A 15,817-nucleotide genomic window follows, 5' to 3' on the forward strand; every position below is an offset into this window, starting at 1 on the left:
ACCTCATTTGCGCACATTGTATATAGACTTGTTTATACTGCATTATTGACTGTATGTTTGTTTTTACTCCATGTGTAACTCTGTGTCGTTTTATCTGTCAAACTGCTTTGCTTTATCTTGGCCAGGTCGCAATTGTAAATGAGAACTTGTTCTCAACTTGCCTACCTGGTTAAATAAAGGTAAAATAAAATAAATAAAAAACACATGGAGTAAAAACAAACATACAGTCAATAATACAGTCAAAACAAGTCTATATACAATGTGAGCAAATGAGGTGAGAAGGGAGGTAAAGGCAAAAAAGGCCATGGTGGCAAAGTAAATACAATATAGCAAGTAAAACACTGGAATGGTAGTTTTGCAATGGAAGAATGTGCAAAGCAGAAATAAAAATAATGGGGTGCAAAGGAGCAAAATAAATAAATAAATTAAATACAGTTGGGAAAGAGGTAGTTGTTTGGGCTAAATTATAGGTGGGCTATGTACAGGTGCAGTAATCTGTGAGCTGCTCTGACAGTTGGTGCTTAAAGCTAGTGAGGGAGATAAGTGTTTCCAGTTTCAGAGATTTTTGTAGTTCGTTCCAGTCATTGGCAGCAGAGAACTGGAAGGAGAGGCGGCCAAAGAAATAATTGGTTTTGGGGGTGACTAGAGATATACCTGCTGGAGCGTGTGCTACAGGTGGGAGATGCTATGGTGACCAGCGAGCTGAGATAAGGGGGGACTTTACCTAGCAGGGTTTTGTAGATGACATGGAGCCAGTGGGTTTGGCGACGAGTATGAAGCGAGGGCCAGCCAACGAGAGCGTACAGGTCGCAATGGTGGGTAGTATATGGGGCTTTGGTGACAAAACTGATTGCACTGTGATAGACTGCATCCAATGTGTTGAGTAGGGTATTGGAGGCTATTTTGTAAATGACATCGCCAAAGTCGAGGATTGGTAGGATGGTTAGTTTTACAAGGGTATGTTTGGCAGCATGAGTGAAGGATGCTTTGTTGCGAAATAGGAAGCCAATTCTAGATTTAACTTTGGATTGGAGATGTTTGATATGGGTCTGGAAGGAGAGTTTACAGTCTAACCAGACACCTAAGTATTTGTAGTTGTCCACGTATTCTAAGTCAGAGCCGTCCAGAGTAGTGATGTTGGACAGGCGGGTAGGTGCAGGTAGCGATCGGTTGAAGAGCATGCATTTAGTTTTACTTGTATTTAAGAGCAATTGGAGGCCACGGAAGGAGAGTTGTATGGCATTGAAGCTTGCCTGGAGGGTTGTTAACACAGTGTCCAGAGAAGGGCCAGAAGTATACAGAATGGTGTCGTCTGCGTAGAGGTGGATCAGAGACTCACCAGCAGCAAGAGCGACCTCATTGATGTATACAGAGAAGAGAGTCGGTCCAAGAATTGAACCCTGTGGCACCCCCATAGAGACTGCCAGAGGTCCGGACAGCAGACCCTCCGATTTGACACACTGAACTCTATCAGAGAAGTAGTTGGTGAACCAGGCGAGGCAATCATTTGAGAAACCAAGGGTGTCGAGTCTGCCGATGAGGATGTGGTGATTGACAGAGTCGAAAGCCTTGGCCAGATCAATGAATACGGCTGCACAGTAATATTTCTTATCGATGGCGGTTAAAATATCGTTTAGGACCTTGAGTGTGGCTGAGGTGCACCCATGACCAGCTCTGAAACCAGATTGCATAGCAGAGAAGGTATGGTGAGATTCGAAATGGTCGGTAATCTGTTTGTTGACTTGGCTTTCGAAGACCTTAGAAAGGCATGGTAGGATAGATATAGGTCTGTAGCAGTTTGGGTCAAGAGTGTCCCCCCCTTTGAAGAGGGGGATAACCGCAGCTGCTTTCCAATCTTTGGGAATCTCAGACGACACGAAAGAGAGGTTGAGCAGGCTAGTAATAGGGGTGGCAACAATTTCGGCAGATAATTTTTAGAAAGAAAGGGTCCAGATTGTCTAGCCCGGCTGATTTGTAGGGGTCCCTTCTTCTTATTGGTGTCCTTTAGTAGTGGTTTCTTTGCAGCAATTAGACCATGATACCCTGACTCACGCAGTCTCCTCTGAACAGTTGATTTTGAGATGTGTCGGTTACTTGTACTCTGTGAAACATTTATTTGGGCTGCAATCTGAAGTGCAGTTAACTCTAATAACTCTAGACCCTCTGGGTCTTCCTTTCCTGTGGCGGTCCTCCGAATTGACTGAACTTCGTGTCTTAAAGTAATGATGGACTGTCATTTCTCTTTGCTTATTTGAGCTGTTCTTGCCATGATATGGACTTGGTCTTTTACAAAATAGGGCTATCTTCTGTATACCACCCCTACCTTGTCACAACACAACTTATTGTCTCAAACGCATTAAGGAAATAAATCATTTTTTTTGGTTACTTCATAGTTTTGATGTCTTCAATATTTTTCTACAATATAGAAAATAGTTTAAAAAAAGGAAGAAAAACCCTGGAATGACTAGGTGTTTACATTTTTGACTGGTACTGTGGTACTGTATGTCCATGTCAAGAAAGCTTACCAGCAGCCAGCGGCACTGGTAGCCTACTCACCGGTGCTTTTTCAAAGCCTATGTCAGATAGTAGTGTAATTTGCTCAAAATTAGGAGTTGAGTAATGAAGTTGACATCATTATAAATATGATCCTCTTCTTTACCCGTAGGAATAGTAGTTCATTTTGTTGTTGCTAGCGAAATTCATAAAAACTAAATACAAATAGGGCCTACCGAGTGGTGCAGTGGTCTAAGGCACTGCATCACAGTGCTAGAGGCATCACTACAGACCCAGGTTCGATCCCGAGCTGTATCACAACCGGCCGTGACCAGGAGTCCCATAGGGCTAGTCACAATTGACCCATCGTCGTCCGGGTTTGGGGAGGTTTTGGCTGGTGCGGCTTTTCTTGGCTCATCGCGCTCTAATTACTCCTTGTGGTGGGCCGGGCATCTTGACCTCGGTCGTCAGGTGAACTGTGTTTCCTCCGACACATTGGTGCGGCTGGCTTCCGGGTTAAGCGAGCGGGTGTTAAGAAGCGTGGTTTGGCGGGTCATGTTTCGGGAAGACGCATGACTCGACCTTTGCCTGCCGAGCCCTTTGGGGAGTTGCAGCGATGAGACAAGATTGAAATTGGAGAGAAAAAGGGGAGTAAAAAAATGTATATACCCTGTTATAGGTAAATAAAAGAGTGCCATCGGTGCAATGGAGACAAAAGCATCAGTCTGACTCAGCGAGCTACCGAGCGCCGGCACGTTAACCATAATAGCACCGGAGCCTCAGGAACCAGAGGCGGGTGCAGTTTGAAGATGAGTTTAAAAAGATCAATGCTGGGTCTAGGCTGGGCGCTGAATGCAGCAATTAGCTGTGTCTCTGGGTCCCACCGTGGGCCTTTATCTTATAATTTCATCCTGTGAGTGACCCAGACTTAAAGTCAATACCACAGTGAGGCCGCTCGATAAGAGCTCAGGGGATCTGAAGCCGGCGGAAAACAGCTCCTGTCACCACCTGACGTACAACACACCAACAAGGGGAGGAGGGTGGGGTTGCTCGAGTCTGAGCCTTGTCAAAAGTCACCCTATGGACTTGGCAGCAACACCCCATCCATTATTGATTGCATGTTGATAGAACCCCAGAGACTGTTGTCCTTACTGTACTTCCATTAGGGCCAGATGAATTCCCTGCTCTTCCTCCATCAATGCCCACCTTCTTCAATGTCCAACACTGAGAAGTCAATGAATCCCAACCTCATCTGTTCCCATTCCCTCCCTCTCTAACCCCCTGACACCATCCATCTGATCACCACAACAACACAGTCAGAGTGTGAGTGAACCCCAGCCCATCTTTTCACTGCACACAGACAGTTCATCTACCTATAATCCTTCCAAACACCTCCCCCATTACTACGTTCACAGGCTTTCTTCTGGCTGAGGGCTGGAAGACGCGGCTCGTGTTTCAAACAGTCACAGGTGAACAGCGAGACAGCAGTTTGCTCTGCATGCCCACCAGTGGGTTATTGTGTGACACCAAAACTGGGTTGTAAAGGGAGGATGTCCACGCTGCTCCGAGCGCTCTTGCAGATGGGAGGAATATGTTAGAGCAATAGGAGGACAGAGCTGGCCTCTCTGGGTTCCCGGCGTGCACCGTTAGAGGCGCGTGAGCACACACTACTCAGTGTGCTACCTGACACGTACTGTACGCCACAGCAGGAGCAAGAGGGCACAGGCAGCAGTTTGCCATTCGTAGTTAATTACCAGAGTGCTTGCTCCATCTCCGGCCACTTGACGACTTCAGCACACTGCTGATCTACCAGTGTTTTACTGAAGAGAAACAACCAACAGCTCAGAAAAGAGAAGAGGACAAATCCTACTGGGGTCAGTCGTGTGAGACGAGGGAGTGTATATGCGAAAGTTGGTGTATGTGGGTAAATATGGCAGTGTCTCAGTGTCTGGGCCTGACGTTATAGGCAGAGGAGCAGTCATAGCTCACAAACTAAAGCAGCACACCAGTGGGGCTGTGAGGGAGAGATGGGACGAGAGAATGAAGGAGAAGGGAATAACTGCTTCTCCTTTCATTAAAACCCAGCAGGCAGGATTAAATGGCATGAAAGTAGCTTTTTAGTGGACACTTTCCGTTTTTCAAAATGTCAGCTTCCCAAATGTCAGCCATCACTACAGCCACACTGCTTCTCTTTCTTCTAGGCTGGGGAGGGGAGCCACACAGAGGAATGAGGTGAGGAGTTCAGTTAAAACACCCAAAGGATGCTGGGAGATGCATGCCCTGCAGTCATTCGTGTTTGTATTGATGCGTGTGCAGTTGTCTAACGCAAACTAATAGGGATGTAGCCTGCAGTCATCAGAGCATATACACCGCTGCAGACTCTTGTCTCACGGAATGAGGATGTGATATCCTGAAAAAAGTCCGATATAAAAACCTCACGTGCTCTTCTTCGGCCTAATGCTGAGAGGAGGGCATACAATTATGTGGTGATGAAAAGGGGAGATCTACATGAAAAGTTCTCAAACAGAACTGTAGAGAAACAAAAGGCGTGTCCACAGAAAAGGAATACAAAGCATGCATACAAATGTGGATGTTCACAGACATGGACTCATGCACACGCGCGCACACACACACACCAGAAGGTGAGAAGTTCCGACTCACCAATCACTTTGACGAAGTACGCGTCGGCTTCAAAGTTGTTCTTCAAAGCGTGGATGATGAAGCCCTCTTTCCCCTCTTCTTTGCTGAGCACGATCATATCCAATATTCCCTGCAAATGAGAAAATGGTAATACACGACGGACAAAAAGGAAATGGAGGCAAAGCTTTCTTTGACGGTCTCTTCTGATGTACCACTTCATCCCCGTTATGGACAGAGAACAGATCCTCCATTACAGCAGTTATCTGCACTCCTCTCACACTCTTTGTCAGGGAATTACAGAGAAAATGAGCCAACTCCCAGAGACAGGAGTGGAATATAGATATAGAGATGGATAACTACTCCCTCCACGGAAACGAGGAGATGGGGCATATCGCACTAAAATACATATCATAAATAAATCACACAGCCAAAACAAACACATTGATTATGTAAACTCTAAGCAGGCAAGGCCGTCTTGGATGCGGTAATGAAAGAGAGGGATGCCGGGAGGCAGGCGGTGATGGGTTAAGTCAGAGCGAGACAGAGCTCTCAGGGGAAAGGATGGGGAGGGAGGAGTGGAGGAAAACTTTGACTAAATAAGACGTAAGCTGTCCCAGATGGTGAATCTTGGTCAGGATGAAAGCTACGTGTCTGTTTAAAGATTTAAAGAAAACAACCAGATTTGAGATGCAGCAGATCCCACTCTCCAAATCTCCTGAAGAGCTGATGGGCCCAACCCGTCTTATCTACACCTCTCGACCGCACACATCTCATCTCAGAGGGGAGCTGTGCTGTGAGCTGATTGGGCTCCTAAGGGGACAATGACCGTGCTCTGTCTGTCAGGCCCTGTCGCTTCACTGTGCCAGGGCTGGGCTGGCATCCTGCGCTAGTTGTGCCCTGCAGTGACAAGCTCATCTTGGCACACCCTTCCGTCGGCCCAGAGTGGGATTAGGAAAAAGAGATGCTGCCGTAATCTGCTGGCCAGCGTGGGAGAGAGTGCCCCATGAGCGCGCCATTTCCAGCCTCATGTACCGCCGCTGAAGCCTCTCAGGGAGACTGTTGACAAAAGAGGATCCAAAGCCACCCACAAACAGGACAATTAACAAGACTAACCATACTGGAAGACACATTGAAAAGAGCCAATTCTTGCAGACATAATGAAAACACTCCCAATGGATTTCTGTGCCATTTCAAACTTGGAATTTGTGGGGGTTGTCATACAAATTGAAACAAAATCCCACTAAACCCAGCTCTGCAATGATATAAATGAGACTACATGACAAACTTGGATGAAGGTCAGGGTGACCTAACCTGACCTATCCACAGCAGTAAACACAGCTGCTGGTGGGATCTAGACTACAAGACAGAGTGAAAAAATGGCAATACTAAAGTCATTGAGAGCGGCCAGTCTGCCAGTCTCCCAGTCACAGCTGGTGTAGTAACAACTCTGCTGCTGGTTAATTGGTTAATGATGAGACGCGAGACCCTGAGGTCACCAGTGGTCTTCCTTTAAATGAGCAGAGCCCTTGCTTGTGTTACAGTGTCGAGGCGTAAAGACAGGAGCCTGGGCTAATTAGAGAGAAAGAAAGCGAGAGAGAGAGAGAGAGAGAGAGGAGGAGAGGTTGAGAGGAATAGAATGGGATAGGGGGATGTGCTCACATCCTCGTAGATGTCAAATAAGGTGGCAGGGGGAAGCAAGAGGGAGAGGGAGAGAGAGAGATAGGGGGATGTACTCACATCCTCATAGATGTCAAATAAGGTGGCAGGGGGAAGCAAGAGGGAGAGAGAGAGATAGGGGGATGTACTCACATCCTCATAGATGTCAAATAAGGTGGCAGGGGGAAGCAAGAGGGAGAGAGAGAGATAGGGGGATGTGCTCACATCCTCACAGATGTCAAATAAGGTGGCAGGGGGAAGCAAGAGGGAGAGGGAGAGAGAGAGATAGGGGGATGTGCTCACATCCTCACAGATGTCAAATAAGGTGGCAGGGGGAAGCAAGAGGGAGAGGGAGAGAGAGAGATAGGGGGATGTGCTCACATCCTCACAGATGTCAAATAAGGTGGCAGGGGGAAGCAAGAGGGAGAGGGAGAGATAGGGGGATGTACTCACATCCTCATAGATGTCGAAGAAGGTGGCGATGGCGGCCCCGGGGATGGCCCCCAGGTCAGACTGGTCCCAGTGGACACGGAACATGCGACCCACATCCTTACAGCTGGCGTTGTCACATGGAACATTCTCCAGGAGGAAGGCCTGCTGACCACTACAACACAGAGGAGAGAGGGGGAGATGCTGTTAGGGACTGTACAAACACATCCTGCGTTAATCGATGGATACTGTACACACACACACACACACACACACACACACACAAGGACGGACAAAACAACAGAGGTAGGTACTCGTCGAAAGATGCTACAACATCATTAAAACATAGCTGAAAATTGACAAGAGCAGGGTTGTCAAACACTCTTTGCCCGCTGGGCTGCATTCGGTTTTCACCGAGGTCTGGAGGACCACACTGAAAATTGGTTATATTTGCACTACGTAAAAATCTGCTAGAAATAGTCCTCTATCCCTCATTTTGGGAGTTTTGATACTCCCCGGCTGTCTAACTTTCATTTTGGTGATCTTTAGCAAGCTAGACACAGTCAAGAAACGGTATAAATGTAGGTCCATTTTCATTCCTATACAGTTTCTATTCGGTTTTAGTTATTTTAAAGTTTATTGATAAAAGAAAAAAAAAAGAAAAAAAAGAAATATATATATTGTATTTTATTTCTTAATTAAATGTTTTACTCAAACCACCCGCGGGCCGTACGTTTGACACCCCTGGACTAGTGAAAGGGAGCAACGATACAACAGAGACCTGTGCAGAAAATACTCAGCTAATAGGCAATTAGTAGCCGTGTCCACAACGGAGAAAGAAACACACGACTTGTTTCAATCCATTTGAATGGGGGAAGGGTTAGAACTCCAGACTGTATTGAACAGGGAAATGGAAAAGTTGGGCTGTAAAGCTTTCATTTCCACTCCATTTTCCAACATTTGTTTGAGGTGTTTTTTTCTTGTCTTTCTTTCTTCCTGTACTCATTTCTGTCGAGACGGTTGCCCGTGTATACGTCTTTAGATCTTATCCTGAGTGTCGAAGCGGAGCAAGTCTAAAAATAGAATCAGCGTGAAAATGTTCTCTTTTTCCACCTGTCCTTTCATTCCATTCTCTCTCTCCCTCTCTCTTTTCTGACTGCAGCCGTCTTGAGCACTGGGGAGGGAGCGTTGTGGTGGAGAGAACCGGCGGCTATGAGGCTGATAGAAACTCTCACCCTTGAGGACGGCTTGTGTGTGTGTGTGTGTGTGTGCGTGAGAGAGAGAGACAAGGTATGAATGAAAATGTGTTTCCATCTTTGTGTGTCGCCGAAAGACTGAGAAATGTCACACTGCAACGAGGTTCCATCGGTATGCTCACCACATCGCCTAGCAAGATGGAGAGAGATAAACAAACTAGGAAATGGAGACAGTCTCCAACTTCAACACACACACACAAAAGCATGTCGATGCACATTATGAAGCCAGAGGACAAACTCACACATTCCCTATATTCTCCGTCCCTCTCTTCTCCCACCAGAACACACGTCTGCATATTCATTTTAACAGAACAAAAAAAGCCCAGCTTATATTTAACTGGGAGGACGTTGAGAAATAACAACCGGTTGTACTTCCAGTACGGAGCCTTCGTCTACCAGGGTTCAATGAAAACTCGATCTGGTGGATAGAGTTCCAGGCGGCTGGATGAAATCACGCGAAGACAATTTGAGGACAGGCATCATGCCGCACTGGCACTTTGTAAGGGATTGGAAGGACAGGTGAAATGACACACGTAGGGAACGTTTGTTTTAGACTTTTCTGGTCATGTTAATACGGACATTGGCATTTTCCTCTCCTGCCGGATCCAACACACACCACGAGCCTTTAGTTGTTAGAATAACCATCCAGAACTTTGTATTAACATTAGATGTTTACTAAGGAAGTCTGGGCAACACAAGGCCCTGCCTGGACACAGATTGAAGTCACAAATTGGTCCTAAGTGCCAACCATAATGTGTGGCATGACTAAGTCGAACTAATGCCACTCTGGAGCGCTACCACATGCCCTTATGAATTTGGCACATCAGAGCCTTCATTCAAATGAACAGTTCGATGTACATCTGAATGAACCATGTAGTGTGCAGCTCAACAGAATCTCACACCTGAGACAGGATTAGAAATGTGGTTGAGGCTCTTTTGGCTGTAAAAGCCTAACAAACAAAGGATATTTTTTGTCCTTATTCCAAAATTGGACAGGCAGACAATGGTCTGCAATTCTCCCCTGTGGATGCCAGTCTGAGTGAATGCCCCCAGTGGCCAGCCTCCAGGGGTGGGCACACAGACCTGCAGAGGAGTGTTGCAACACACACTCCTGTGGACAAACCTCATTCCACAGCTCACTAAATACACACACAGTGTCTTGTCCGTCTACAGGCCTGTTGGAGATAAGGATTCCTTCTAGCTTGAAGTGGTCAACAACATCAAGCCCAAACTACGTCCTAGAACTGCCTCCTGGGTAAATACAATCACCCCTCTGTCAGAAAGAGATTTCCCTGGAAGGACACTCAATCAGTAATATCTATTCTCAACTGGATGAGAGTACTAATATTCTGTCTTTGATTGGGTGTCCGCCCCATAATCAGCCCCACATCTCAATCGAACTGATGCCTGTGTTTATCGATCTCCTCTGTGCAGCTAACGATTGCCGTAGAACGTGTTGCAACACGAGAGTGATGCTGACATTTAAGACTTTCAGGCTGAACCTTAGAGATAGCACCCATTGTTATTCACCGCTGTGGGTGTGTTTTCTCTCTCTCTCTCTCTCTCTCTCTCGGCCTCTCTCTCTCCCAGTCTCGCTCAACAGGGGATGTGAGGGCTGTGATGAGCACAAGGTCAGGAGGTGCTAGCATCACTGATAAAGGGCAATAGCCTGAGAGCAGAACACGTGATCACACCCAACGAGTCAGCTCCAAAAGCTCATTCACACACACACCACACACACACACACACAGAGAGAGAGAGAAGTACTCACACCAAAGCTCACACAAAGAGAGGTAAACAGACAGAGATGCAGTACACAAGTCTTGCTCTCCACCAAGTTAAATGATTTACTGCAGCAGAATAATTGAACTGCAGTCACACCTGTACGAGCTCCATCAAATTGAATGTACTTCTCAACCCTTCTGTTAGGATGACAGAAATTCAAGAGTATTACATACTATAGACCAGGGTTTCCCAAACTCGGTCCTACCCTGGGTGTACAGTGCATTCTGAAAGATGTATTTCCCTTTTTCCACATTCTGTTACATAACATATTCTTAAAAATACGTAAATCCACAATCAATCCACAATACCCCATAACGACAACGCAAAAACAGGTTAAGAAATGTTTGCAAATTTATAAAAAATTAAAAACTGAAATAGACTGAAATAAACTGAAATAGAGTATTCAGACCCTTTGTTATGACACTTGAAATTGAGTTCAGGTGCATCCTGTTCTCATTACTCATCCTTGAGATGTTTTTACAACTTGGAGGCCACCTGTGGTAAATTCAATCGATTGGACATAATTTGGAAAGGCATACACCCGTCTATATAAAGGTCCCACAGTTAACATTGCATGTCAGAGCAAAAACCAAGCCATGAGGTCGAAGGAATTGTCCGTAGAGCTCCGAGACAGGATTGTGTCGAGGCACAGATCTGGGGAAGGGTACCAAAACATTTCTGCAGCATTGAAGGTCCCCAAGAATAGTGGCCTCCATCATTCTTAAATGGAAGAAGTTTGGAACCACAAAGTCTCTTCCTAGAGCTGGCCGCCCGGTCAAACTGAGCAATCGGGAGAAGGGCCTTGGTCAGGGAGGTGACAAAGAACCCGATGGTCACTGACAGAGCTCCAGAGTTCCTCTGTGGAGATGGGAGAACCTTCCAGAAGGACAACCATCTCTGCAGCACTCTACCAATCAGGCCTTTACGGTAGAGTGGCCAGATGGAAGTCATTCCTCAGTAAAAGGCACATGACAGTCCGCTTGGAGTTTGCCAAAAGGTACCTAAAAGGGCTCTCAGACCATGAGAAATAAGATTCTCTGGTCTGATGAAACCAAGGTTGAACTTTTTGGCTTGAATGCCAAGCGTCTCGTTTGGACGAAACTTGCCACCATCCCTACGGTGAAGCATGGTGGTGGCAGCAACGATTCAATCCATTTTAGAATAAGTTTGTAATGTAACAAAATGTGGAAAAAGTCAAGGGGTCTGAATACTTTCCGAATGCACTGTACGTTTAGTTTTTTGCCCTAGCACAACACAGCTGATTCAAATAATCAATGCTTGATGATGAGTTTGTTACTGAATCAGCTGTGTAGTGCTAAAACCAAAACGTGCACCCAGGGTGGGCCCCAGTGTGGAGTTTGGGCGATTCTAAACATCCTTCCTCCCAATGAATCATTTTGTTCTTAGTTTGTTCTGGCAATTTTCACATACAAACATCATTGGGAGGAAGGAAGTTTGACGTGCTTTTTACATTTGTATCCCAAACCATTTGTGAGAAGAAAAAAACACAAAAGTGGCCATTTTTAGACATGTACATGCATCCTGTAAGACGCTATGATCTGTGAACCGTACATGATACAGACAACATCTTGGTGTCATTGTACTCCTCATAATATGGGCTATGTCTAGATTCTGAAATACACATTTTCACGTTCATTTATTCAACATTAAAACGATGAATATTAATATCTCAAAAGTACTTATCCCCAAAATGTTTTCCGCCTACGCTGGCGTGAAATCGGCCATAGAAGGCAATAAATACCCTCTCAGCAAAGAGCCTACTTCTGCAATGAGACTGACACTGAAGAGTGAAATCGCACAGGACACAACTGGAGACTGTAGACAGACCCTCGGAGTAATAGAAAGCCTGAACATCAAATACCCACTTCCCCACTCAGCACAGCAGTGTTTCACCGAGGGAAGAAGCATTTTAGCTGTCAGCAGCACCCTGTAGCTGTCATCAGCACCCTGTAGCTGTCATCAGCACCCTGTAGCTGTCATCAGCACCCTGTAGCTGTCATCAGCACCCTGTAGCTGTGGACGCGGAAAGATCCAGACAACTCACTGAAATGCACAGAATCCATATTAAAGACGTCTCAGATCCACTCTCATTAGCAAGAGTAAACAGATAGGAGATAAGGTAACAGGTTTTAGACAGATGTGTAACTCTTCGACTGTGTGTGCATCTATGTGAGCTAAAGGGCTCATCACTGGGCCTGTTATATCAGACACAGAGCCCCGTCCCCTATAATGCAGGTGTGAGTCCTGCCAAGCCAAAGCACTCTCAGGCTCCTCACTAATTGGCCACTGTGGACCCTCTGAGAGGCCAGACTGACAGGGTGCCTGTTGCCTGATCTCGCTCTCCTCCTCCTCCTCCTCTTCTCCATCCACCAGCCTGCAAAGCCTGTCGGGAGAGGACACCCATCCCAGGGGAGGGTTTAACAGCCCAGACAGTAGTTCACCCCATCTGAGGAAGAGAACTCACTGGTCATTGAAACTCAGCAAGACCAACTACTTCTGTCAATGAATGTGTGTGTGAGAGAAAGAGGGGGAAACAGAAATAGAGAGACACAGAGAGAGAGAACAAGAGATATAGGCAGGAGGGTGTAGTTTTAGAGGGAGCTGGGTGATCCATAGAGGCTGAAAATGACAGAAAGAAGCTGTTACACCCTCAGGCACTCACAAAAACGGATTCTGATAAAGAGGCACTTCTCCGTATTGTAATTATCATGTGTGTCTTTCTCTCTTGTCCTCCCTACTCCCATCACCCCTGACAAACACTACTGAAACAAAAGCAAAGTGATGAGGAGGCTTCAGTTCCTTCCTATCTGTCCATCCCTCCCCCTAAGGCTGCTTGAGATAGATAGATAGATAGATAGATAGATAGATAGATAGGAGAGAGAGAGAGACACACGAGAGAGAGAGACACACGAGAGAGAGAGACACACGAGAGAGAGAGACACACGAGAGAGAGAGACACGAGAGAGAGAGACATGAGAGAGACACAGATATAATGTCAGTGAGTGAGACAGAGAGAAGACAAGCCCTTAGAATGACATACTATTCAGCCCTTACCCATTCCACCATAACATATTCAGTGCCCGTCTGCCTAGTGCCTTCTCCTACCCTGGCCAACCTTCAGCCTCCTCCTCCTCCTGGTCCTCTCCCTGCTACTCCCTGAGCACTGTGCCCTCTGATCTCCAGCCTGTGATTATTCATCTAAAAGGACACGGACCCATTTAAATACACCACCAACCACATACAGACTCTTTGTTTGAGAGCATGCCGTTTTCTGAGTATGCCTATATCCTAAAATCTATAGTAAAGAAATAAGATTACAAAACGTGAAAGGGTCATGCTAGTGTTGTTGGGATGAGAGATGTGCACAAACATTATCTCTCTGACATATGCAGCAAAACCACCTTTCAGTCGACAAAGGGCATAAGGGCATTATCTGTCAGAGTCATAGACTGCATATGATGGTCAGAGTGCTGGTCTACTGAGAAGAGACCAGCCCTGTCATTCGACCAGGTCAGGGGCACAACATTACACATGTCAACATACGCGTGCAACCTCTTTCAAGGAAAGCAAGTGTCTATGACAAGGTCAACATTACATTTCCATCTATTTCCGTGAACTTAAAACCAAATCAACATTCATAACCTCTCCCCCACTGGCTCAGACAGACAATCCTCCTCTCTTTCCAAGGTCAGTTCAGGAGAACCTACGGTGCTGTAAGTGTCACACTAACGCACTTCTGTTCACAGGACTCAGGGATTATAGGTCCATGATAACGTAAATGACATGTACAATATATCTATTTTACAGAGGTATTAGCAGGTTGTGGCTAAGCCTAACTTGCTTTCCTAGTCTTGCTACCCACGTATGTGATTTAATGGCATTGCCTAGCAACACATTGGCTTGCGGTTGACGACTCAGTCGGGGTGGATACAGATAGAACAGTCTGTGTGTGTGTGTGTGGATATAGTACTGGTGGAATAGAAAATCAGTGTGTGGATATAGTACTAGTGGAATGGAAGGTCAGTGTGTGTGTGGGGGGATATGGTACTAGTGGAATGGAAGGTCAGTGTGTGTGTGTGGATATAGTACTAGTGGAATGGAAGGTCAGTGTGTGTGTGTGGATATAGTACTAGTGGAATGGAAGGTCAGTGTGTGTGTGTGTGAATATAGTACTAGTGGAATGGAAGGTCAGTGTGTGTGGGGATATAGTACTAGTGGAATGGAAGGTCAGTGTGTGGATATAGTACTAGTGGAATGGAAGGTCAGTGTGTGTGTGTGTGTGTGTGTGTGTGTGTGTGTGTGTGTGTGTGTGTGTGTGTGTGTATAGTACTAGTGGAATGGAAGGTCAGTGTGTGTGTGTGTGGATATAGTACTAGTGGAATGGATGGTCAGTGTGTGTGGGGATATAGTACTAGTGGAATGGAAGGTCAGTGTGTGGATATAGTACTAGTGGAATGGAAGGTCAGTGTGTGTGTGTGTGTGTGTGTGTATAGTACTAGTGGAATGGAAGGTCAGTGTGTGTGTGTGTGGATATAGTACTAGTGGAATGGATGGTCAGTGTGTGTGGGGATATAGTACTAGTGGAATGGATGGTCAGTGTGTGTGTAGATATAGTACTAGTGGAATGGAAGGTTATTGTGTGTGTGTGTGTGTGTGTGTGTGTGTGTGTGTTGATATATTACTAGTGGAAGGGAAGGTTAGTGTGTGTGTGTGGATATAGTACTAGTGGAATGGAAGGTCAGTGTGTGCGTGTGGATATAGTACTAGTGGAAGGGAAGGTTAGTGTGTGTGTGTGTGTGGGGATATAGTACTAGTGGAATGGAAGGTCAGTGTGTGCGTGGCTATAGTACTAGTGGAATGGAAGGTCAGTGTGTGCGTGGCTATAGTACTAGTGTAATGGAAGGTCAGTGTGTGTGTGTGTATAGTACTAGTGGAATGGAAGGTCAGTGTGTGTGTGTGTATAGTACTAGTGGAATGGAAGGTCAGTGTGTGTGTGTGTGTGGATATAGTACTAGTGGAATGGATGGTCAGTGTGTGTGTGTGTGTGTTGATATAGTACTAGTGGAAGGGAAGGTTAGTGTGTGTGTGGATATAGTACTAGTGGAATGGAAGGTCAGTGTGTGTGTGTGGATATAGTACTAGTGGAATGGAAGGTCAGTGTGTGTGTGGATATAGTACTAGTGGAATGGAAGGTCAGTGTGTGTGTGGATATAGTACTAGTGGAATGGAAGGTCAGTGTGTGTGTGGATATAGTACTAGTGGAATGGAAGGTCAGTGTGTGTGTGGATATAGTACTAGTGGAATGGAAGGTCAGTGTGTGTGTGTGGATATAGAACTAGTGGAATGGAAGGTCAGTGTGTGTGTGTGGATATGGTACTAGTGGAATAGAAGGTCAGTTTGTGTGTGTGTGGATATAGTACTAGTGGAATGGAAGGTCAGTGTGTGTGTGTGTGTGTGTGGATATAGTACTAGTGGAATGGAACGTCAGTGTGTGTGGGGATATAGTACTAGTGGAATGGAAGGTCAGTGTGTGTGTG

At 45.9% G+C, this 15,817-nt stretch overlaps 1 protein-coding gene across 1 annotated transcript in view; it reads right to left on the bottom strand.

The window, feature by feature from the left end:
- LOC109886267 (T-cell immunomodulatory protein) overlaps nt 1-15,817 on the bottom strand; it is a 120,554-nt gene that overhangs the window by 31,580 nt on the left and 73,157 nt on the right. The window contains exons 11-12 of the mRNA XM_020477989.2: nt 7,243-7,393; nt 5,155-5,263 (exon numbers count right to left, since the gene is read on the bottom strand). Coding sequence (XP_020333578.1) covers nt 5,155-5,263; nt 7,243-7,393 — 260 coding nt within the window. The remainder of the gene's footprint in view (nt 1-5,154; nt 5,264-7,242; nt 7,394-15,817) is intronic.

The sequence above is a fragment of the Oncorhynchus kisutch genome, linkage group LG3 (genome assembly GCF_002021735.2).
Source record: "Oncorhynchus kisutch isolate 150728-3 linkage group LG3, Okis_V2, whole genome shotgun sequence".
In the NCBI taxonomy this organism is placed as follows: Eukaryota; Metazoa; Chordata; class Actinopteri; order Salmoniformes; family Salmonidae; genus Oncorhynchus; species Oncorhynchus kisutch.